At 38.0% G+C, this 25398-nt stretch overlaps 3 protein-coding genes across 5 annotated transcripts in view; all 3 read right to left on the bottom strand.

Annotated features, from left to right (window-relative positions):
* Nucleotides 1–3691: 3691 nt before the first annotated feature.
* On the bottom strand, nucleotides 3692–10700 carry LOC137029235 (protein shisa-5-like). Its single transcript, XM_067398798.1, has 5 exons — nucleotides 10439–10700; nucleotides 10102–10261; nucleotides 8371–8495; nucleotides 8085–8276; nucleotides 3692–5177 (listed from the first exon to the last, which is right to left on the bottom strand). Exons 1-5 carry the CDS (start codon nucleotides 10497–10499, stop codon nucleotides 5014–5016), a joined length of 702 nt encoding a protein of 233 aa, XP_067254899.1. The 5' UTR covers nucleotides 10500–10700; the 3' UTR covers nucleotides 3692–5013.
* Nucleotides 10701–18474: 7774 nt separating this feature from the next.
* LOC137027858 (protein shisa-5-like) lies at nucleotides 18475–22054 on the bottom strand. Its single transcript, XM_067396441.1, has 5 exons — nucleotides 21949–22054; nucleotides 20033–20171; nucleotides 19353–19516; nucleotides 19105–19266; nucleotides 18475–19024 (listed from the first exon to the last, which is right to left on the bottom strand). Exons 1-5 carry the CDS (start codon nucleotides 22004–22006, stop codon nucleotides 18882–18884), a joined length of 666 nt encoding a protein of 221 aa, XP_067252542.1. The 5' UTR covers nucleotides 22007–22054; the 3' UTR covers nucleotides 18475–18881.
* Nucleotides 22055–22153: 99 nt separating this feature from the next.
* bap1 (BRCA1 associated deubiquitinase 1) overlaps nucleotides 22154–25398 on the bottom strand; it is a 12947-nt gene continuing 9702 nt past the window's right edge. The window contains exons 10-17 of one of the 3 annotated variants that reach the window (XM_067396438.1): nucleotides 25240–25384; nucleotides 24866–25053; nucleotides 24654–24784; nucleotides 23970–24463; nucleotides 23640–23866; nucleotides 23437–23529; nucleotides 23277–23349; nucleotides 22154–23150 (exon numbers count right to left, since the gene is read on the bottom strand). In XM_067396438.1, coding sequence (XP_067252539.1) covers nucleotides 23017–23150; nucleotides 23277–23349; nucleotides 23437–23529; nucleotides 23640–23866; nucleotides 23970–24463; nucleotides 24654–24784; nucleotides 24866–25053; nucleotides 25240–25384 — 1485 coding nt within the window. In that variant the 3' untranslated portion in view covers nucleotides 22154–23016. Of the gene's footprint in view, nucleotides 23151–23276; nucleotides 23350–23436; nucleotides 23530–23639; nucleotides 23867–23969; nucleotides 24467–24653; nucleotides 24785–24865; nucleotides 25054–25239; nucleotides 25385–25398 lie in introns of all 3 variants that reach the window. The other 2 variants (XM_067396437.1, XM_067396440.1) reach the window with 2 other exon arrangements.

Below are 25398 nucleotides of genomic sequence, written 5' to 3'. Positions count from 1 at the left end.
ATTGATTCTGAATGAATTTGGGGCTGTGCTTCTTGGCTAACGGCTAATGCTACACTGTTGGAGAGATTTATAAAGAATGAAGTTGTGTTTATGCATTATACAGACTGCAAGTGTTTAATAATGAAAATAGCGACGGCTCTTGCTCCGTGAATACAGTAATAAACGATGGTAACTTTAACCACATTTAAAAGTACATTAGCAACATGCTAACTAAACATTTAGAAAGACAATTTACAAATATCACTAAAAATATCATGATATCATGGATCATGTCAGTTATTATTGCTCCATCTGCCATTTTTCGCTATTGTTCTTGCTTGCTTACCTAGTCTGATGATTCAGCTGTGCACAGATCCAGACGTTAATACTGGCTGCCCTTGTCTAATGCCTTGAACATGGGCTGGCATATGCAAATATTGGGGGCATACACCCTGACTGTTACGTAACAGTTGGTGTTATGTTGAGATTCGCTTGTTTTTCATAGGTCTTTTACACAAATGAGATTATATAAGAAGGAGGAAACAATGGAGTTTGAGACACACTGTATGTCATTTCCATGTACTGAACTCTTGTTATTCAACTATGCCGAGGTAAATTTAATTTCCAATTCGATGGCACCTTTAATGACACAGACAACAGCAAAAATATTAGGCAGATGTCACTTTAAGAAGGAAAGTACAGACCGAATAACTGATACATCCGGTTTCTTCACTTATGACATAACCGAAATAATACTGTGTAGGCTACAGGTATACAGTGTACAGGTGTAAAACAGGTGTTTTGACATAATTTTAATTCAAGTGCAAGTAAAGAGGAATTCGCGCGCGCTCTCTCTCTCTCTCTCTCTCTCTCTCTCTCTGCGTGCGCGCGTTTTGGGTGAGGCAGTGCGAGTCCCGATATATTCGCTTCTTCTTCCGCTTTTAAAACCGTTTCAATGTGTTAATTGGCGAGACAAAACATGTCCAAATGATAAAATTTAAAATTTGGTTAAATTTAGCAGTTAATCCGCGAATCACATGCGTGCCGAACCGCGGACTTTTATCCGGACGGATTACGGATTAACTGCGATCCGTTGCACACCTAATAACTAAAGAACATACTTATCATCGTGATTGCTATCTTACCAAAGATGGAGAAAAATGCTACTCCAGTAAGTAAACGTGTCCCTGTGAACCGGTCCTCAAAAATGTTGATACTCAAAAGCGCTTGCCTCGATGTTTTCTGGTGCGTGTCGTTTATTTTTACCGCGCATGCGCACCTGCGTACCACTTATGCGCACCATATAATCGTTTTTTTTTACCACCCACTGGAATAAAATGGAAGATTTATTTCAGATGTATCACTTTTCACAATTAATATAATTCCAAAGCAACATGTATAAATAATAGTCATACTGTAATTGTCACAGTTCCCTCGTCTCCAGAACTCCATTTCCCATGATCCTCTTGTCTCCTCATCTGCACTCACTTCCCTCGTCATCTCCTCATCATCACGGATCACTTGCACCTGTTCCTTATCATCATCACCTCCTATATAATGGACTCACTCCCTTCACTCCTTGTCTGTCTTAAATGTTATATTGAGTATGTTTGGTGTTTCCTTGCGGTGTTTATTAAAAAGACCCATTGTTAATGTGGAGATCCGTATTTGCCTCGTCTTTACACCAGCTACCGTAACAGTAATGCAGTAAAAAAATATATAATATGGAAAATGTCAACCAATTTTAGAATGCACTGTATTTATTTTTTAATGAAACAAATGTGACTAGTGAATTTTATACTGTTTTTGGTAATAGCACCCCACTTATTTTATTAGGACTACACCACTGATGGCATGTTTCTACAGTAGCCCTAAATGGACAAACTGCTCTACAGAGCACGTTTGCTTGACTAGAGCTCTCTGCTGTCTCAGACAGATGACGACATCTTTGGCCCTGTCCCAAATGGCACCCTAAACCCTCACGGTCTGCACTTTCACGACATAATGTCGCTTTGACTGCCGGATAAAGTCCTCTGAGTAGCTAACGGCCTTGCAGGCTCAGCACAAGTGCACATAGCAGCCGCAAAGGGGGGTGCTCACGAGTAGTGCTCGACCGATGTATCTGTTTACCGATATTTTCCCGATATTTAAGCATTTTTCCATAATCGGGTATCGGTTTTGTAATATCGGATTCGCCTATTTACGGCGCCATCTTGTGGCCGTTTTGAGATTTCCGCCATTGCAGCCCGGGCGTCTGAGGAGATCAGTCAACAACTCAGTGCAAAGGTAAAGTATATGTTCTACTTGGTTTGCTTTAATTAATCAACTTTATTTAACATAACAGACATGCACAAATGAGATCTGAGACATAAATTCCTGAGTTAATTTATGCAGCTTGTTTCTTAACAATTGAGACGAACTCATTGAGTCACGTAGTGTAATTCGTCATGTCCTGCCCAATAAAGACGTAACTTAACATGAATTAAATAAAACAGACATGAATGAGTGCATGTTGAAAATAAAAGCGCTGAATTTAATTCTCTATCTGTTGTATTTGCTCACCATTAGTCTAGAAGAAAAAGTTTGTTCATATTGCTTAGCAACTGACGGATGATCAGGAGGCTTAAGCACGGCCACTGAATGAAACTTTTGACAAGATTATCTTGTTTAAACACCCTAGATTATATTATCATTTACTACATAGTTATTCGCTAATACACATATAAATATAGCCTACCGCTTTGTGGAAATTAATTCTTTATTATCTACATGCGCGATCGCGGTTGATTAGCCTAAGTTATAGTCAAACTGCACTTTGTCAGTTGGCATTTCATGATTTAACGTTAGATTAAATTTAGATCATAAAATGCCAACTGACAAGTGCTGTTTAACTTCATATAGTCTCGGAAAAAAAAGTTCGTTCAGCACCTGAATGGGTTGATGATCAGGAAGCCTCAAGCACGGCCACTGCATGAATTTTTTTTTTTTTTTTTTTTTGTATGCAAGGAGGGAGTGATTGTTATAAATAAAATGGTTTGTTCAGCTCATTTGTGTTGTAATAATTGTCAAAAACAGAAGTATAACTGTAAATAAACATCGGTTCTGCATATCGGTTATCAGGTACATGCAAATAATCGGTATCGGTTATAAAAAATCAATATCGGTCGATCACTACTCACGAGCACCCTTCTTTAAGCTTAAATGATGAATGGGACATCCTACGGTCTTGTGCTACACGCGCATGCAGCAGCCATTGTAAGTCCACAAGACCAAAAGTGCACATAAAGTGTGCCATTTGGGACAGGGCCTTTGTCCTGAGTTTGCCACTGTAGCTGAGAAGCTGCAATTCGCAACCTCACCACTAGATGCCGCTAAAATTTACACACTGCACCTTTAAGTGGGGAAAAAGAATACATCTTTTCTAATTTTTCAATGAACATGAGTCAACCTTAACTTTGATTGAGTTGGAGCATAAGGTAAAAAAAAACGCTTTATGTCTCCATATACTTCTCCACGATCTAACTAGTTTTCCTCACAGTAACATCTAGTGGATGCAAGGAGGTTGATGTTTGTGTCTACTGTTTTGGACTACACTGGAGTAGGCTATGTCAATACCACAGTAAATTAATAATGTAAAAATAAACAGAGTTAAATATATAAAATACTCATTACAATTAGATAAATTATAAATAATACAAGCACTAGATTTCTTTCTTATTTATTTTTTATTTCACCAGTAGGGGGTCCCATAAACATTCAAGTGCTGTAACATAAAAAACAGTCTAAAACCTTTAGGTGTATTTTTCTCCAGCAGGTTTGCTGTTAGTTGTTGACTTTGTTGAGTTTGAAGTTTTTTTGATGTCCTAGGACCTCCTTTAACTTCCCTTTTTTCCCTTTTTTTAAGAGACATTAAAAAATATACTAACATCAAGCTTTTCAGATTTCGCACACATAGACATTAAATATAAAACAGCAGTAAGTTAAACATTTACAAAATCTTAAAAAAAAAAAAAAAAATGTAACAATATAATCAGAAAAAGAACTGTGAATGACTGTACAAAAAACATGTGGTTTGCTAATGCTTTTAAAGGTTGTTTTAATAAAATGTAACCCTTTTCTTACCCTGACAGCACAGGCCCACTTTTAAACTGCATCAGTCATTGTTGTTCAGACGCGACTTTAGACCCTCAAAGGAAAGAACTCAAAATGGAAAACTTGTTGACACTTTCTTTAAAGAGAATGACATTTATGTTTCTGTGAGCGTTGTGCTGTTAACGGAAACTAATACAAAAGCAAAATTGCACAAACTAAAACTGTTAGTTTTATAAAGTTTTAGGTAACACTTTACAATAAGGTTCATTAGTTAAACATTAGTTAATGTATTAACTAACATGAACTAACCATGAGTAATATATTTGTTACTGTATTTGTTCATCTTTGCTAACGTGAGTTAATAAAAAATACAGCTGTTCATAGTTGATTTTAATAATGTCTTAGTAAATGCTGAAATCAACATTAACAAAGATGAATAAATGCTGTAGAAGTGCAGTTCATTATTAATTCATGTAGTTATAACTAATGAAGCTTATTGTAAAGTGTTACCAAGTAGATTTCAGTCTTTTTAGTATATCAAATTCTATCAAAGATATTATACAGTTCAATATTAGTATACTAATACTAGAAAAATTAATACTGAAAGTAGAAAACACTGAATATGTGTAGAAAACATTTTCATTCGTAAAAACTCTAGTAAAAATTTCACAATTAATCACAAAGAAATGGCAAATAACTGAATTAAACATGAAATTTTGAAAATGATATAGACTGAAACACTATTTTCTTTTAAAACTTATTCCACCAATCTTTGTTTTATCTACAACTTTACTTTTAAAGTGTCACAGAATGAAAACTAAACTGAAAGGACAGACTGAAAATAAAACAGAAATAACTGACAATAACACAATGTGTTTTGTACAATGTGTGAAACTGCGTCAACTTCCACAATCCAACAATGACTGATGTGACACTTGTGGTTTAGTAACAAGTCTTCGGTGGCTGCATGTAGGCGGGGTTATAGGCCGGCTGACTGAATTCCTCTGAGGGCAGATGAGCGGCACCGGGCTGCGCAGGTGGCTGCGTGGGGTACATGGCCTGACTTCCGGCATATGCAGCCTGACTGCTGGGATATCCAGGGCTCGCTGGGAATGGGAAAAGACACAAATTAATAATTTCCAAGGAAAATATCAGTATATGGTCTCACTCTGCCCAGTACTAGGTAACTTGTCAGTTACTTGTCAAAACAATAGTTACTTGAGTATTCGTGCTTTATGTTACTCTTTTAAAAAAACACAAAAAATAGTGTCAACTTTATTATCTGACAGATTCAATTCACAAGCTTGCGATTCAATTATCAATTTGATTCGATATCAATTAATTTGGATTAATATCAGGCTCAGTACATGGCAAATTTTCTGTAAACTATAATTAAACTAATGCTGTAAACAATTCAGGGAGTCAGCTGGTATTACATTAGTATATAGAAGGTTAATATTAGCTGATTTGTATACAAACACTTAAATTACACACAAGGAAGTTTTTACTAATAATAAAATTATAATACTAACTTTATAATTACATAACTATGTTTCTACTCCAATTCGTTTTATTTTTTTTTATTTTTTTTTTATTTAAATTGTGGCTGTGGTAAAAACTTGACAGATTTATTCAAATATTCATTACTGAAGAACAATATGCGATATGGCTGAATATCAGCACGGCTGTGTTTCGGTCGTACAGTAGGTAATCACAGCGTGCAGATATTCAGCCATATCGCACGTCTACGAGTGTGCTATTGCGTTTATACAACAGTTCGACAGCATAAGTGTGTAAATAAATAAAAACAGTCTTTAAAAACCTGTTTTGTGCAGCACTACTTCCTTCCGCTACAAATTCAAATCTCATGATGAGTTTGACCAACGCTCCGTTATTAATTCTAAAGCATCACTTCAGAACTAGTAACATAGGAATGTTGAGTCCCTCCATTGAAAGTCATTGTATTATGTACAGTATTATTGAGGGAGAGAGAGAGATCGCCTGAGCAAGCACTGTCTGATATAACATTCATTCTTCAGGTCGATGTCCATAATATTATATCCATTATAAAAATCCGTTTTAATATCCGCTGAGGAAAGCGATCTTTGTATTTGTCCTTTTTACAGTTAAAGATATTTTCCATAACAGCGCTAAAACTGTCCTTTGTTTACTAAATTCCCTTTCAATTTAAAAGTCTCTTGCAACTGACCAAGCGGCAACCTCCCCCTTTCTCTCGTGAAGCCAATACGGAAGTAACTTAAACTGCGATTCATCGACTGGCCGCTAGGGACAGGCTCCAAAAGAGAGCAGAATCTCATAGAGTCCCATGTTAAATTGGCCAAGTTTATAGCAGAAAAAAACATGTTTACAAGTTGGTACAAATTGTGGTTTTGGTCTATACTGCTATTTTTGCCCTTCATGACAACTCTGAGGGGGGTGAATTTTTTTATAACTTATCCGTTTAAATTATATTAAGCCTTAAAGTTCTGCATAATTAAGGGCGTGGTCACTTGAGTGACAGGTAGATTGCGCTGCTGTCTGTGAGCCGTCACTTTACCTCAGCTGCCGCTGAATTTGGCATCTCAGCCGTTTTTGTGCTTTTTTTCTCGATTATTTTATACAATTATAAAATATGGCTTGCTGCATAATATTCGAGACTGATGTGTGTCTGTGTAGATGTGCATGCATGCGGAAGAGACAGAACACATGTTGTTGGATCGTGGCATTGGTTGAAAGTTTTGATTGCGAGATTTAACGTTACTACAATGACAAAACCAGGAGGATATACAACTCTGACAGCACTGCTTGGATATTATAACTAAAACTGCTGCACTATTTTGAAAAAAATATACTTTGGACACATTTGTTTGTTAGATACGATCGCTGCTCAGATTGCATCCTTTCTTGAAGAACGATGACAGAGAGCAGATCATTCAGAATAAATGTGAAATGTTTTTTTTTTTGTTTTGCAATGGACATTTATATTTTACCCAAGTGCCACAGATTGGATTCATCTCGCGATCTCTATTATAAAGGTATGAAGTCTCATTTGATGTTCCATGCTGTTATTTGCGCACCCAACACAAATTACTGGTGTTGGAGCATCTATATCTTAAAAAAATACCGTAAATTGACAGTAAACCTTTATAACTTTCTGATGTTAAAACTTATCTTTATTAATAATTTAGATAGTATCTAGATAGATAGCTCCTTTGCTTTCTAACGTGGTCACGTCGAGCTAGGCGGGCGTGGTTTCAGCAACCAATCACATCAGCTCAAACCACCTCCCCGCCTCTTTGCCCATTTTCAGTTATCCGGGAGTGACGTGCGGTGACGCGCAGCTAAGATGGCCGCGTCCTCATTTTCGCTTCAAAACTGCTGTTCAGAACTCTATGGGTGACGTCACGGACGCTACGTCCATATTTTTTTACAGTCTATGCAACTGACTCATTCACTCGTAAATTTTGCCGCCATCTAATGGCGTATTAATGTAATTAATACCGCTTCAAGCAGAGTGATACACTGTTATCACTAGAATATTGCATGACTCTCAGCTAATATATATATAATGAATATGTTATATGGTTCATATATTTAGCAAAGTGCTCCGACAAGTCAACAAGTTAAGTTTGTGACATAAGGTGTTTTATTGATGTCTTTCTGCTACTGAAACACTGACTGAGTGATTACATGAGACATGATACGGATTTCGGTAAGTTGTTCTGTATCTTTTAACATACATTCTGATGTTCATTCATGTTTAGTTCATGCTGTAACTAGTAGTAAAGAGGAAGAAATGATCATTCACATAGGAGAATACCCAAACTAGTGTATGCAATCTCTAGTACAGGGGTGTAAACTCAGTTCCTGGAGGGCCACAGCCTGAATGCACCTTAAATGCACCTGATGTCCTTCAGGCTTATTTGAAAACTACAGTTGAAGCAGCGCTTGAACTAAACTGGAACTACAGGAAATTAGTTTTGCACTCCTGCTCCAATACTAAGTCTTCTTACCAACTGTGTGATATGGGGGTGGGGGTCCTGGTGCGTATGGCTGTCCCTGATATGGTCCCGTCTGCATAGGCTGACCACCGTAGCCCGGTTGAGTCGGCACAGGCTGGTATGCTGGATACTGAGCTCCCTGCATGACAGGCTGCTGAATGCATTGAGTATTCATGACTGTCGTTACATGCGTTCCTACCACAGCTGTGGGGGGAAAAGAAATTTTTTTTTTTTATCATTTTACTACCAGCCTTAATAATGTAACATTGTAACGTTCTGTTGACACTAAAACACTTACGTCTGGGTTTTCTGCACATTTTATAGATACAGCAGCACGGGCAGCAGCAGCAGACGATGAACATAATGATGAGGATCACAAGCCCCACTATTGATGAAACAATGACGCCAATACCACCGTTTTTGCTGTTGGACAGATTATGAAAAAATATAAAGCAACAAGAATTAAACACTCTTTATCATGTTCTAGTATATTTCATCTATAATATCTTATTTGGGTCAGTAACGTGGGGTCATTTTTTTGTCCAAAAGCCTTAATAATAATAATTTAAAAAAACAAAGATATGACATCCAAAGTATGTAAGGTAGTACAGCTAGATCTGTTTTATTGAATCCAAAAGGTTTTAATTATATTTTGCTACATATAAAGGTATTTTAAAGATTTTGAAGTTTCAAAAGCTCATTTGGTTTAACCGTCTGAAGGCCAATACACCCATTTCATTTGTGATTAAAAAATCTTAAAATGTCATAAAGGTTTATATTTTTTTATTCTGGCATGATTTTATAACATAATATATCAACATAGTGCAAAATGATATTACAATTATGTGTAGAAGTCGTTGCTTTGTTATGAGAAAGAATGTCCGTAAAAATGAATTTCATCAATGTCATTTGGAGTAACCAATATAAAGGGATCATTTTGGATCAAGTCATGCGGTCAATACCATGTGACATCATTCAGACACCAAAGGCAAAGGATCACATGGTCATGAAGCAAAGTAATTAACTCTCTTTTAACTATTTAAAAAATTTATGTTTTCCTCATACGCATGTCCCAAGACATCAGGTCATTCGGTAGTAAATAAAAAGCATCTGTCAATTCACTCTGATGTTGCTTGAAATGTGAATGACCTTTATATTGTGGAACACAAAAGGAGTTATTCTCAAAACATAAAAGCTGCCCTCTTCCATATAATGAAAACACATGGTGTGTTGCATTGAGCTTGTATTAAAAATCTACATTAGCAAATCAAGATTCAACCCAAGGGCCTTAATTGCAAACACAGCCACTAACACTCTATAGACTTTTTTTATATATATATTTGTTTGGTCCTTCCGTCTTGCCTATGACGCCATGTTAATACCCTCGAGAGAAAACAAAAACGGTTGATGTTGCATCATGCTCCTACTCTCTTGCCTCATATGTCTAGAAATTGATTTCACATTAAATCACTTAATGTGAAAATACAGATTTCACAACCCAAAACTTGAACTATTCATTCTTTATTCTTTAAATATCAAGCAAAGCACTGACCCACCTTGAACTACACAAAGTGGATGTAAAAATTGTAACGCGTCAATCTGGGGCATGCATTTTGCAAACTGCAGTTTAGTAAAAACGACCACAATCTCTCTGTAGGAAATGGTGGGAGGAGCGATAGAGGAACAGGCAAATCTCAAGCAACACAAATCTCAAAAACAGTACAAAAATAAATTTGATAACAGGGTTTCAGGATTGACATTTTAACCTCAACAATTAGATTAAGATTTTAAAAACAGATATTAACTAGCCTGCTACACATCGCAGTAGTAATCACTATGGGTTTTTTTTTTTTTTACAGTCTGCAGAAGGGTCAGTAGTTATTAAGAGTTACAGATTGAGGGAGAAATTAATGCAACATCTGAACCCAATATAAAAATTATACGAGTTTGGAACGACATGAGGATGTGTAAAACGACTTTTGGGTGTAAAAGACATATATTAAGAAATAAATTACTTAAAAATTCTTACATGGCACACATGTTTTGGTCATAATCGGTTAACTTCAAAGATACAAGGGGGCAGCAGTATCTGACATCGCAGGACCCACAGCAGTGCAGATAACCGCAGCTTCTCGAGGACACGTACTCCCTACTGCTGGTGAAGTAGCCGTGACAGTCATCGCCAAAACCTAAAAGAACAGTGCGACACATTTTATAAACAACCGATATATTCTAAAGAATCAGAAAAACTGAGTTTTAAAGTAAAATTATAAGTGCTGTGTAAATTATTTATCAATCGGTAAACCGCCCCAAAACAAGTCTAATGGTGGTTCTTTAGTTTTTTTTTAACAGGCCGACTAACTTACCGACTGTGACCGTGAATAAACACGCAGACAGAAGCACGAGAACCGCGACGGTGGAGGCCATCGCACTGCACTTCCTTTTCAATACCTCACTACCTTCTTCTTCTGATGATGATGATGCCTACAGCATTACTAAACCACGCTGAAGATTCGTGAATATTAATTAGGCAGGTAGGCGTATAAGGAACCGACTGGACTTTTTTCCTGTTCTTGATCACCTACTGCAAGCTAACATTTGGGTGAAACGAAAGCGAAACTAGAAAAAACTTGTAAAACTTAGCTGAATGTGTAAATCTGAAAATAAGCCAATACAGTCAGGCTTATGAATCTTTTTTGTTGTTGCTGTTGTTCACACACAAGATATATAATAATATATTATCTTTTCATATATATATGAAAAGAGATTCGAACTAATAAAGTGTAATTTGGAGCGCCTTATGTCGATTCAGTGACTGGTGGTTGATTTGTTTGATTGTAGATCATTTTGCAAAAGATAGTTTTCCCACACGTGGAGATGTTATATTAACTTCTGAACATAAATCAGTTTAGTTTAAGATGTGCAATTTATTGACCATTAAACAAAAGGCCATAAAATGATACGTGTCAAAACAGTGTTTGCACTTTGGTTAAACAAACAAACAGTGTGTTGTGACTGGAGAAAATAAAAAAACAGCTAACAAAAATATGTTCTAAGAATGTTCTGCTAATTAGCATATGTTCCTGATAAGCTATTAAAAAGATGTTTTTGAATGTTCTTTGAACTTTCAGAGTGTTCAGCTTTCAGCGTTTTGAACTGACTTTTGAATGTTCTTTGATCTGCTTTTAAATGTTTTAAAAATCTCTGCGAATGCTAAAGCAATTTCCATTTTATCATTTTGGAAACATACTTCAAAAGTAACAAGTATAAAATTTAAAAACAAACAAGCAAAACACAGATGAGCATCGAACTTCACAAAGAAAATGTTCCATTAACGATATATACATATTTTTAATGTTTTGAAAACATTATAAAATAGTTGATCTCTTTGAAAGAACTTAATGTTACTGGAAGAAAGTTCTGTGGAAGTTGCACAATTCACAAAGGCAGAAAAGTATGGAAAAGTGTTGATAGCCAGATTTGATTTAGTAACCGGTCTATGGTAATTCTATGTAAGCGGGGTTGTACGCAGGTGGAGGTGAGGTGTAGTCTGCGGGCAGCGGTGGATGAGCTGGTTGTATGTCCTGATCACTATATGCAGCCTGGCTGAAGGGAACAGGATACCCTGGACCTGCTGGAAAAAGAAAGACAGCAAATATGCCTAACTTTTTTTATTGTTATCATAATAAAATAATCATAATTAATGATAGGATTACTCTATTTTATCTATTTATTTATCAAATGTAACATTTCTTGTTTTCAGTTGTTGGCGTTCTCCTCCATTCTCCTGGCCAACCATTGCCACATCACATTTCTCAAAAAACTCACACACAATTACACAATAGTTTATTCTTGGCATGCCCAGACAACTTTGTGGGCGTTTCACAAAACAGAAAAAAAAATATTTTAGGTGGGGTTTTTTTTGCTCCCACATGTCTTCTGCTCAAATTGTCATAGCTCATTTGATGCATTTACTGATTTGACTGCACTGACACTATTGGATTAGAACAAACTTGAACTGAGTTGAGCTGGATGTTGTTTTCACTGTTTTCTGCTTTATAGCCGTTTTGACTTTGTTTCATAATTGACGAATTCTGCAACATCGACATTGTTACTGAACTGAACTGAATCAACACTGAACTGACTAAGGGTATGTGTACACGACAATGATGTACTAAAAACGGAAAAGGTTTTGCTTTACATTTGACTATGACTATACAATGACTAAAACGCTGTATTGTTAATGCCAGGCCAGTAGTTGGCGATGTCACTTTGTAAAGAAACATTACACGCCTATAGACCTTGTGCGCCGGAGAAACAAGCACGCAGCTATCTATAGAATTTCAAATTTGAAACGAGCGGCTCATTCATAAATCGGTAAGGTCTTACTTTCATGCTGTGGAAATACAAAGCGAAAGACAGAACATAACGAGTATGGTGCTGAAAAGGGGCGGGGCTAAATAAGGTCTATAGCATAGACTAAATTGGATGACGCACCTTCATTCTCTTCCAATGTATTAAGTGAAGCTGCCAGTGTGCAAATATGGCGCTGACATCTTGAATCTTGAGTCTGCAAATAGTGAACTCAGGCCCTGTCCCAAATGGCACCCTACACACTCACTGCCTTCCTACGAACTCGCACTTTCGTGATGTAACGTCGCTTTGACTGTCGGGAAGAAGTCTGCCGCAGAGCTCGCACCAGTGTGGCTCACCAAAAGTGCGCATCGAGGGCGCACTTTTGAGGGCCACAAAGAGGGCGCTTGCGAGCTCACTTGAAGCCTAAAATTGACAAATGGGACACCCTACGGCCTTGTGGACTTAACAGACACGCGCCCTCGGCAGCCATTGTAAGTCCACAAAACCGAAAGTGCATAGAAGTGTGCCATTTGGGACAGGGCCTCAGAGCCTGAGTCTGCACAGTAGTGAGCGCGAAATGGAGCCGCGATATCAAGGTCCCGCCCACACTCCCACAGATTCTGTTAATACTGTTGAAAAACTCATTATGTCGGTGTGTGTCAACCTCAGCCATCAATCATGACGTAAAAAAAACATTTTTATAGAATCAAATAACTAACTAAAAACAAACTTATTTAAAAAACGAACACTTTAACTAACATCAGCATTATAAAAATGGCCTAAAATGACAGAAACCATCTTTGGAAAAAAATATTTTGGAGTGTAATTTGACTGTTTAGTTTGTCTCACGTCCCATTACATTACATAGAGAGGACGAGGTTATGACTTATACTGCATCCAGCCACCTGGGGGCAATCAAGACGCTTCACTTTTCACAACTCGTGTGGCATGCTTGGTGTATAAACTGAACATGTAATACACATGTGCATGACATCACGTACCCCCAAAACGCTGTTGTCATGTAAATGAAAGGCCAAAATGCATTAAAAAGTTCTCCGTTTTAGTTGAAAAAGTGTTGTGTAAACTGCCCTTTAAAGTAAATTATGACACTATTGTCTTCTGTAGAGCTGCTTAGCTGAGTTGAACTCATTTCATGATTGATGAACTGAATCAACACTGAAATTACTTCAACTGAATAATGAAACTATTGTTTTTTAGAGCAGCTTTACAGCAGAATTGAAATCTGTTTGCATCATTGATTGTTATTTTCCTGTTATCACTGTAAATCTGCTTTGAATAAAGGTGACTTGACTTGTTGCAGGTTGGAGATGGAGTATAGTTTTTAGACAGATTGGATAGATTTCGTCTTTAAATTAAAATAAAATAAAATACAGCTCAGAGCCTGCATTTATTTTACTAATTATGTAAAGCAGGGGTGTCCAGTCCTCCTCCTGGAGGGCCACTGTCCTGCAGAGTTTAGTTCCACCCCCAGTTAAACACACCTGAACCAGATAATCAAGGTCTCACTGCATACCAGAATCTTGCAGGTGTGTTGAGGGAGTTGGACCTAAACTCTGCAGGACAGTGGCCCTCCAGGAGCAGGATTGGACACCCCTGATGTAAAGCTGTAAGGCATGTTTGCCTATCGTACCAGCCTCCTGATATGTGGGTGGTGGTCCCTGAGGTGGTCCAACCGGCATGGGTTGCCCTCCATAAGCTGGCTGTGGGTTATTAGGCACAGATTGGTAAGTGGAGTACTGACTCCCCTGTGGATGGTATTGTGTCGTGACTGTAGTTGTTGACATCACATCTGTTTAAAGAATCACAAGGTAAAACAACATTTATAATAAATAAAATCAAAATCCAGCTCTTTGTACACACGTAGCCTATTGAAACTTACGCGGATGAAGTCTTTCTCCGAGGCAGTAGCAGAACATGAACAAAATGATGGCGATCAGGAACATCACTATGGGCACTACATAAAAAGCTCTATGGTCCACCATTTGAAGGGTAGAATCACTTGAAAATTTTAAGGTTTTGCTTTGGACAGATTAGGGAAAACAAATATCAGACATTGAGTGTTTCAGCTTTTGAACAACTGGGGTCCGTTCTTCGTACCTTGCTTAATACATCTGAGATGATATGACAGATGCCAGATATACTAATCATTTTAAAGCGGAACTCAGTAAGATTTGCGAAGCTCCCCCTACAGGTTCCTACAATGAATCACACTGTCATAAATACTCCAAGCGCATCTCTGGACTACAGCGACTACAACTCTCACCAGCGCAGTAGTTTTGCAAATACAGTACAAGAAATCTCGATGGAGGTGGGTAATTTTCGAAATTGTCTTATAAAGTCATAATATATACATTGGTTTTGAATTACCGTAAAGCATTTTGTCACTCTCGCGTGAATGTGAACATGAGGCGAGATTGTTTCAGGTCGGCGCAGCTCAACTTGCAAGTGCTTTTCTGGCGTAGACGTGCCAGAGGAAGTTAGTGCTCGCTTCAAACACACCACTACAAGTCAATTAACCATCTTAAGGACTTAGAAACCTATTTATGAAGGTAAAAAAAGTTACTTAGTTCTGCTTTAAAGGTTCTGATTTAAAGGGTTAGTTCACCCAAAAATGAAATTTCTGTCATTCATTACTCATCCTCATTTCGTTCATGTTTGGAACACAAATTAAGACATTTTTGATCAAATCCAAGAGGTTTTTTTTTTATCCTCAGTAGAAAGCAACGAAATTACCACATTCAAGGTCCCGAAAAGTAGTAAAAACATTGTTAAAAAAAAATAGTCCATGTGACTGCAGTGGTTCAACTTTAATGTTATGAAGCGATGAGAATACTTTTTGTTTGGAAATACAAAATAATGCCTTTATTATTGATCCAGGTTCTACGTCAAACACCTGCTTTGAACCCTTCAATCATTTGGTTTTTCACTACTGTGTATTTACTGAATTGATATGTAAGTTTTTTTTTGGTCTAATTGGCTAACTAATGATTTTCCTTGACTGTAGGATCATTTGTTATCTTGCTTGTGGGATTGTGCTTTGCATTTTGAACTTCATGTGTTTTGTGTCTCGTGTTGCATGCAAATTGATTGTGGATGCATTGCATTCATATTGTTAATACAATTGTTAAGTGAGTGATTTAATGAGATTTTTTTTTTTATTCTTGGAATATATTATGATAATATTAATTGCAAATTTATTTTTAAATCATTATTATTGTCCCTGGTTCAATGGGGTACTCTTGTGAGAAAGTAGCAGTGGCTGAGATAGACTTTAAGCATCACCTCCACTTAAAAAGATGCCATCTAATCCTGTTTACATGACATAAACTGCTCATGAGCTTACGGATCTGTTGCTATGACAGCAACTTCGAACTTCTGAGCTTCGAAGAACCGAACAATCCTGCATCAGGTCAAATAGTCTACGATGAAATCCTGCTAAGTAATCCACATACGAAGAACGGGCCCCTGATTCAGTGTTTAAGTACCAAGCAAGGCGACATCGCCAACTACTGGCCTGGCAGCATAATGCAGCGTTTTTAATGGTTTTCGCTGATCCGTGTGAACAGGGATCATTTTGCCAATAGTGTCATCACATAAAAATGCAAAGGAAAAACATTTCAGTTTTTAGTACATTGTTGTCATGCAAACGTACCCTTAGTCTTAATGTTTCTTTAAAAAATTGTTACTTACTATTTTTTTTCACATGATTCAGAGAACATTCAAAAGTAATTTTTTCCCTAAAATGCACCAAGAACCAAGAAAAAAAGTTTTTTGTTAACTGGGTACTTAGTAAGGTTTGTCCTTAGTTTTAATTAAATAAATAAAGAAAATTATGTATTTTCTTACAAAAGACAGTCATTTTGTGCATCCTTGGTTAATTTCTGCTGCGGATCATCACAGCAGTATATTTCGTCACACGTCCCACAGCAGAACTGGTGTGTAAGCTGGGGAGTCCCCAAACTGCACAACACAAGATCACCTCTGCTGTCATTGTAGGACATGCAATCCTCAAGGGCTAAAATATAACAAAACAAAGGAACAGTGTTTGAAAAGGAAAAGTATTTCATCTGTGTTATTAATCACCTGTTTATAGCACATTTAAACTTTGGAGTTCATTGTAGTCCAGAGTAAATGGTTAAGAAACATGTTTAGATCACATTTAAAGGCAAAATATGTAAAAATTTTGCAGTAAAATATCCAAAAACCACTAGTCCAGTAATAAATATTTTGTTCAGTCAAGTACTTACAATATCCCAAATGTTTACAACTATATTGTGAGAAAATTGCGATTTTATGGGACGTGTCTGGGAGTTGCCTGTCAATTGCGTCATATCCGCGTTACCCTCGGTTTCCAGTTTTATTTTGTAGAAACCTTAGAAACACTAAAGACGCTTTAATATATTACATGTTTTATTAGAAAAGGGAACAACTGTTTGGTTACATTTATAGACAGAAAACTAATTATTGTTATATATGTAGCTCAACACGTTTAGTCTTATTGTTTAAATCTAGTTTTCTTGATTTTCCGAAAGTACTTTTACCATGCCTCAGAGAAAAACACTATTTTGTCAAGTAGCTAATAGCATTTTCTCCATCATACAATATGTCCATGTATCACCAAAAGCCATCCAGCATTTATTTATGATATTCCAATATCAGTTATGCAGTGTGCAACTCACAGCAGACACCAAGCGAACGCACAGAGTAACTTATAACATCATTTTCAACAGTCAAATGTCTCTATATGATAAACAGTGCTATGTTACCTCATACTCTTGACCAGAAAAGCGGAAGCGGCATAATAAAAGCTCTACTACTCGCGAGGCCTGTGTTGCGTTTGTCTCTCATTAACAATCACTCCAGTGGCCTCGTTCAGCTCCAACATCACTCGCCCTGCTCTGCTTCACACTACAGAAACGTTTATAATCTCATCCATGAATATGATTTCTGCCCGAGTCTCATCCCGATTCTTTTCCACTGGCTGTGAGGTAAAGACGACATCTCCCAAGCATCTGCGCTCAAACGATGCCGTTATCGAGCTACGCTTTTGTTTTGAATAGGCGGTGAAAAATGTACATATTGTAGCTTTAATGTCTATTACAATTTAAAAAAACAAAACAAACTGATATTCACGCTCTACTGTTTAACCAGTTGATTCTTCAATAGTTTCTACAGATTAGCATAGTTTCAATGCTAAACTGTGTTTGCATAAATTACTCAGTGTTTTATGCAACAATTCATTATTTTATGTGAACAGAAGCCAAGAAAGCAAAATCACTCTTGCAAACAATATATAGGCCTAATATTAATGAGGCCTAACGATATAGCTGCATCATTAGGATTGATGAACAAATCATTTTAGACCAATTTTGTGATTCATTGAAAAGATCTGACTCAAGATTGATTCAGGTATCGGACATCTCTAACATGTTTGGACCGAAGTGTTAAAGTTTGGAAATGTATAGCCTACCGTGTTTAATTCAAACTTTACCCTATTACGTTTTTATGAAGCTGTTGCACACAATATTTAAGAAATATTGGGTATAATTAGCGAAATAAATCCAAAATGTGAGACATTCACATTGAATTGTGTTGAGATGTAGGGTTAAAAGAAATGTCCACATAAACGGATAATGTCCTGGCAGAAAAGTAGCAGTACTTTTACAGTTTTTCTATGATTGATCTAGACACTTACCTGCTGTACCGGTGAATAAAACCGCAAAAAGGATCAGTAAAACTGACATATTGCAGCTCCTCTTTAACTGCACGTTTCGTGGGGAAGGTGCATTTCCAGAGACTGAAGAACCAATTAAACCCAGTTATGTTTTTCTTTCTGGTGTAACATAAACAATCCAGATAAGTGCCTGTTCATACTCCTCCCATGCAGGAGAATTTAAGAAGAAACCAAAGACCACCAGTGTAATGTGAAACATATTCACTTGAATGTTTTGTTTAATGAAAAATTAGAAAAAAACACAAATACAAATCAAAAGACAGAACATGTCTGAGACAAAACCCACTGCTCTATTACATACAAACAAAAACAATCTTTAAGGCAATTCTGAAAGATTATGTAACCTAGGCGCAAAACTCTGGACTAGTCAACTTGACTCTGTTCATTTTTGCCATAAAATGAACCAATACACATTCACAAAAGTTTACAATCTCAAAATATCTATACTAATAGGGTCAGAAATTATGGGACAATGGATAGTTAATCCACTTCAGCAAATTATCATCTTACAATAGAGAGAAACTAAGTGCAAAAAGAGCATTAATGTGACAGCAATAAACTTGTATTGTGAACACCATTGTTAGTGCCCGCAGTAGCTGCACAATTTACAAGCGCAGAGCAGCGTGGAAATCCCTAACCCAGTGGTTGTGGTTTAGTAATCGGTCTTGACTGACTGAACTGCTGTAGCCAAACTTATACTAATCCACATAAGTGGGGTTATACGCAGGTTGAGGTGAGGTGTAGTCTGTGGGCAGTAGTGGTTGAGCTGGTTGTATAGGGAACATGGCCTGACCACCATCATTTGGAGCCTGGCTGAAGGGAACAGGATACGCTGGACCTGCTGGAAAACAAAGAAAGCAATCATTTTCATTGTTCGCCATCTTGCTTAAATAACCTTGGTCATCTTGATGCACATATTACCAGTCTCCTGATATGGTTGTCCCTTAAAAGCTCCGATTGGCATGGGTTGGCCTTCATAAGGTGGGTTATTTGGCAAAGGCTGGTAAGGAAGGTACCGACTGCCCTGAACGTCCGGCTGCGGAAGGAATTGTGTCGTCACGACTGTAGTTGTTGAAGTCACAGCTGCATGAAGAATCAAAAGTGGAACAACGTTGGAATGACGTTCTAAAAGCATTCGGCTCTTTCCACGTACATATGTTAACACTTACGTCTAGGACTTCTGAACCTTTTATGGAGAAAGCAGGAGGGACAGACCCAGCAGGTGATGAGCACAATGATGGAGGTCACAAATAAGACGACTAGTATGGGACCAATGAGTTCAACAGTCACAGTTTCTCTTCGAGGAGGTTTACCCAATTCCTTCATGCCTTGTCTTTTGGACAGATTATGGGATAAAAATTAGAAACATTCGGCCATCCATTAGTGTGTAAACAAGAGATTCGGTTATAACTGTATTCATCCTGTTCACTCGACAAATCTTTTGTCGTCTTGGGTTTGCTTGTAACAGAACGGGAAATGATGGCAAGAAGGTATTTCCTCTTTGAGTTCCTGTTCTAAAAGCTCTCTAAATCTCACTGAAAAAGCCAACTGTGTCCAGAGCGTATTGTTGTTGGCACTCTTTTATGTTCAATTACTTGCTTGTACAATAAAAGAACATTTATATATAAATAACCAGAAGGCTAATTCGCTACAGGTTCACTTTGGAATTTCCAGTACATATTTAGAATGCTCTTTTAGATTTCTAATATTTACAATCTGAACAGTTCTGTTCATGTTCTAACAAATTAATATAGAGAGGTCAAAATTATCATAATAAACAGCTGTTGAGGGAGAAATGTGCAGTAATTAGTTCTGACTTATTTTATAAAAGAAAAAAGCAATTCCTCACAACAAACAGTCAAGTCGTCCATTCAATCTTTTTTGTGGATCGGAGCAGCAGTACGCCTGACCACAGGTCCCACAGCAGAACTCCCAAGACTTACACAATTCATATGAACCCCCGTAATTGTTACAATCCTCATCACGGCCTAAACAAAACAACAGAAGAAATGTAAACCATTTTGAAAAGGCAAAATAATTGTGAAAATATGTTGTTTATCACTTGTTTGAAGCAGATTTTGGTATTTGGTTATTGTATTTAACGAGAAAGACAACAAAAGTAAGTTCTTCAACACAATATTTACTTGTCTGGAGTAATGCATTACTGATCAGATTACAGTTTAACCCATTTCAAATGACTTGTAAGTACATATATCATGGGGAAATGGGGTATACTGTGTTAATAGGTTAATAAATAAAGGTTATTGGTCTTGTTTAGTGCTTTTTTTCTTTCACAATATCCTACCTAGAGCATAACTTAACCCTTTAACTGACATCTCTGCTGTACAGCTTAATTTGATAGTGATGGACACACATCCTGATATTGCTGAGTTAGATGCGTTCCTGGGTCAACATATTTTGTTGATCCTGGAACAACATTCCAGTCTGAAAATTTAGACTTAACCCTATTCCTTCACCTAAACCTAACCCTATCCATAAGTCATCCCAAAAATCAGAGGGAAATGATAGATGAATAACACTGATGTAGAAGCACCAATTCATGATTTTAAGCCTAAACTTGACAATCTGTAAACTTGACCCTCAAATCTGATTGGTTGATTTGAATGTTGTTCCAGGATCAACAAAAATGTTGACCCAGGAACATGCTGAACTCAGCAAAATCAGGTTATGCGTGACGGACACACTTCCTTTGCATGTGAGAAATGCGGTGTGGCCTTGCATGTTGAGTGCTTCAAGAAATTTCATGCAAACCACTAAAACTCTACCCAAGAGAGAAAAGGGAAGCAGGGAGGACACATATGACATAACGTCCTATTCCCAATGTCTTTTGAAAGAAATTGTCTGCATACACTTATTTTTTTATTTATTATATGTGACCCTGGACCACAAAACCAGTCATAAGGGTCAATGTTTTTTTTTTTTGTTGTTGTTGTTGTATGAATTGTTAGGATAGGACTGTATTTGGCCAAGATACAACTATTTGAAAATCTGGAATCTGAAGGTGCAAAAAAAAAAAAAAATCGCCTTTATAGTTGTCCAAATTAAGTCCTTAGCAATGCATTTCCAGTCACAAAAATATATATTTGATATATTTATGGTAGGAAATTTACAAAATATCTTCATGGAACATTATCTTTCTTAATGATTCTGGGAATAAAAGAAAAATCTATAATTTAAAATATATAGAAATTGATCTGTTGAAAGCAGATATTTTGAGTTAAATGCCAAATTTTTTCCTCCTATTCATATTTGACAATGAAAGGGTGCTTACAACATATTTGCCCACCGGATTTTTAAGAAAAAGAAATAGAAACCTGGGGAAAATAAATGCAGAACATGGGACACTATTAACACAACTATATGCATGAAACCATTTAGAATAATCTGGGCACAAATGGGTTAAGCAACATTAACATTGTGATCCATTTTAAGTGTTTATAACGAGAGAAAAACATGTTTTTACTGACATAATTTCAACAAGTGCACCGACGCGTGAAAGACACGTGCTGCTGCCGGCGTGTAAAACCCGCGAAAATAGTGTTGGAAAAAAGACAAATAAACCAAAAGTGGCTCTTGAAAAACGTAAATGAGGGGACTAGTAAGATAATTAATAAAATAAATCTTAAAGACGTGCACAGCATCGTATTATACTTCCAATCGAACATGACATCATCAAAACTATACTCGTATTCATCAAAAAACATCGACTTACTAAAAAAAAAACAAGTTTCCTCAAATACTTACCGACTACAGTCGTGAATAAACACACGAGCATGAGTAGAATCGGGACGCTGGAAGGCATAGCTGCTTTCACCTTTGCGTTATGAGAAAGACAACCAGCTTTCAGGTGTTCCCCCTCTGTTGACTAGACCTGTAAAGTTATTTCCGTGCAAGAGACTTAATTCTCAAACTAAAACCAAGACCACCAGTGTAATTCAAAACATTTATTTTAATGTCTGGATCTGACAGTCTTGTTTAGACATAAAATAACACAAATACATATGTACAAACAAACAGAACATATCTGTTACAAAACCCACTGGTCTACTGCTTACCAACAAAAAGAAATTTGCAAAGAACATTTATATATAATCAAAACAATTTCTTTTACTCTTACAGTGATGATTTCTATTAAATGAACCAATACACATTCACAAACCAACTCAAGTTTACAATCTTAAAATATCCCAAAGTGACAGTGCCAATATTGGATCCTTTTTGTCTATTTTTATCAACACAATTACTGAATATCGAATATTTGATCCCAGAACGGCGGTTAACACAGCTCTAGAATCCCACCCAGATTTGCGATTGGTCCATTTGGTAACAATAGACATACCCAGCACTGTTTGGGTGAATCTGGAGCGCTGTTATCTTTGGTAGCACTTTGACTGGATATTTGGGATGTCTGGGGATTAGATTCCTTGGAATCTTTGGATTTTAAAGCCTGAATCACTCCAGCCCCGATACTCAATCTCAAAATATTACCCTAATAATGACACTAACAGTTGTTGCTGCAATGATTGTTGGGTTTTATGATTAGCTTGGTACAGTACTAAGTAAGGATTCCATATGGCAACATGACAAATGTTTCAGTATCTCTAAACATATTCTGAGCATCACGAGTTTGCTTTGGAAGTGGTGGTGTATTATGGTTGTGGCCAGTTTATAATGAGGTTAAAAAACAATATTTGAATTGATATCATCACTAACACTGTCAATGAGGTGTTTGTTATTGTTGTTTGTCTTTAGAAATGTGTCTGGAAAATGTTTCGGAAAGATTGAGTCGTCGACTTGCTGCCATTCTGTACTTTATTGGCGCTTGGCTTTGTACGGCCGTGAGCGTTTCCGCCGGTCGGGTTTGCGTTGTTTGTGGAGCCGGCCGATGCTTACGCCTTGTCGGCGACGCACAGAGATGTTCTGCTCCACCAGACTCGCTAACATGCCTAGAAATCACCAAAGGGACATTTGATTAAAAGAATCATTTCCAGGCAAATTATTTACTTTCACTGAACACTAAAGACAACGTATTACAGAACATTAATGCTGCTATTTCATGACTCGATTTTTACCTTCTTGTGCCAGCATTGATATGAAGGTGCAGATGAACTCGTCGTAGTTATGAGTCCTCCTCTGGTCATCGATCTGAGGACAAATACCATCACTATAAGCTCTCTGGCAATCATATTTCTTTGTTTACTGGATGGCTAAAAGAGGATATCAGACACTTGCCTTGTACTTTTTCCTTTTCTCCACTTCTTCTTTCAGACACACTTCGTAGTTGGTGATGTCTGCTTCCACGTACTTCAACAAGGCCAGCATCTCCTGTATAACAGAAAACCTCAAGTTCATGTACCACTGCATAACAAACCCATAGCAAACATGACAAACGAGAAAATTAAGAGACTGCAGGAAGAAAACGGTTGCCGTCTCACTTTAGGAGTGTATTTCTCTCCAGGAGGTTTGGTGCTGGTCTCAGTGGTGGTGTCAATGGACGGCAGGTTCTCCTTGTCAGATTTGACGTCCACTGACTCTTTGACATCCTCCTGTTTCATCTCCACCGATGGTCCCTCCTTGACCTCCTCCTCTCCTCCTGGACAGGTCGCCTCTTCCTTCTCTTTCTTCTCCACACTACCGGATTTCTTCAACCCCTCCATAATTTCTGTCAAATGAGATCAAAATTAGCCGAACAACTTCAGTACGTGAAAAATTGATGAATCGTGTGCAATAAGATCGATTTTAAAATGCATAAATCTCATTGTTACCTATAGGTGGCAGGGCAAACAAGACGCCATCTTCTTGCAGTTGCAGAAGTGTGGAGCTCACTAGTGCCCCCAAGTCTCGGACGGCTCGATTGTGTCGGGCATCCAACCGGAGAAGCCCCTCCTCTTCTCCGAACAGCACGCGGCTCAAGTGTGCCGCCACGGGGCTGGAGGGACGCGTAGCTGCTTGCGACCGTGCGGGTGAGCGCAGCGGTGAGTTGAACGCACTGCCGATCTCTGAGGCCGTGTCTGTGCTTTCGTTACTGGGTGTGGGTGAAGGCTGGCAGGCCGAGGTGATGCTGATCCCGCCCGTGCGACCCTCGGTACGTACATTCAGAGGTGTGGATCCTGTTGTGGCCATGGCGTCCTTCCTCTGGACCTCCTTCTTGAGTTTCTCAGCTAAAACGCTGAGTGCTAACTGACCCTCCATTGCCGCAACCCCGGCCACTCCACTGCGTCCCATGGTACGTGCGCGTAGACCCACCTTTCTTCGGACCCTGCTATTCACACACACAAGCAATGAATGTCATGAGGTGTAACTACACAAAAATGGTGGTTCGGTATGTTTTTGGTATAGCCAAAATGGTACAGACATTTTGAGGAACTCTATCGCCCTCTTGAGTACTGGAGGTTTGTTACCACTACAAGAACATTTAGAAATGTAACACTTTCTCAAAAATCTCATACCTGCTTGTGGCATCTGTAGTGCTGCACTCTTCTTCTTCATCATCATAGTCATCCTCGTCATCAGAATAAGGGGGCTGAGGGGGGCCAGGTAAGCGTGAGCGTCCCACACCCGCAGCGAGATCCTCTTCTTCCTGTCAATCCACCGGCATACTGAATGAAAGCACATGTCATGCCAACTATTCCAGATATTCTGCAACTTAACCTGATCTTACCTGCATGGGGGACTTGGCGTAGTTGTGGTTGTCCAGGAATGCTGGCAGGCGCTGGACGATGGGGTTGGGGCTGGGAACAGGTAGAGGAGCTGGTGGCGGAGCGCCTGCTGTTGGCACGGTGGCAGGTTTAGCCATGGGTCTGACTTTTCCAGCGGGACTTGGTAGAGTGACAGCACCTTCTTGAGTTTCTGAAATGACATTTTCTTGTTCACACAGACCACATTGGAAACTTGTCATATCAATAGTTTTGAGGCAAAAATTCTCCCACTGATGTCATTCCTAGCAAGAGTAGATCTTAAATCAAAAGGTTCTATGTTTAAATACATTTGAAACATTCAAACTAAATTATATTCAAATCAAATTGTGTGGGGTACCTGTGGGTGTGGCCTGCTCTGCACCCAAAGGTATTGGTGTGTCTTGCCCTTCCTCCTTTTTAACAGCAGGGGGCGTGTCTTCTGAAGAGGAGGAGTCTTGTTGCTTACGATCCTGACCTGATTCTTGTTGGGTTATCCGAATGACCTGTAGCACGTACA

Source organism: Chanodichthys erythropterus, chromosome 10 (genome assembly GCF_024489055.1).
Source record: "Chanodichthys erythropterus isolate Z2021 chromosome 10, ASM2448905v1, whole genome shotgun sequence".
NCBI classification, from domain to species: Eukaryota; Metazoa; Chordata; class Actinopteri; order Cypriniformes; family Xenocyprididae; genus Chanodichthys; species Chanodichthys erythropterus.
This window is presented reverse-complemented; position numbering and strand designations above follow the sequence as displayed.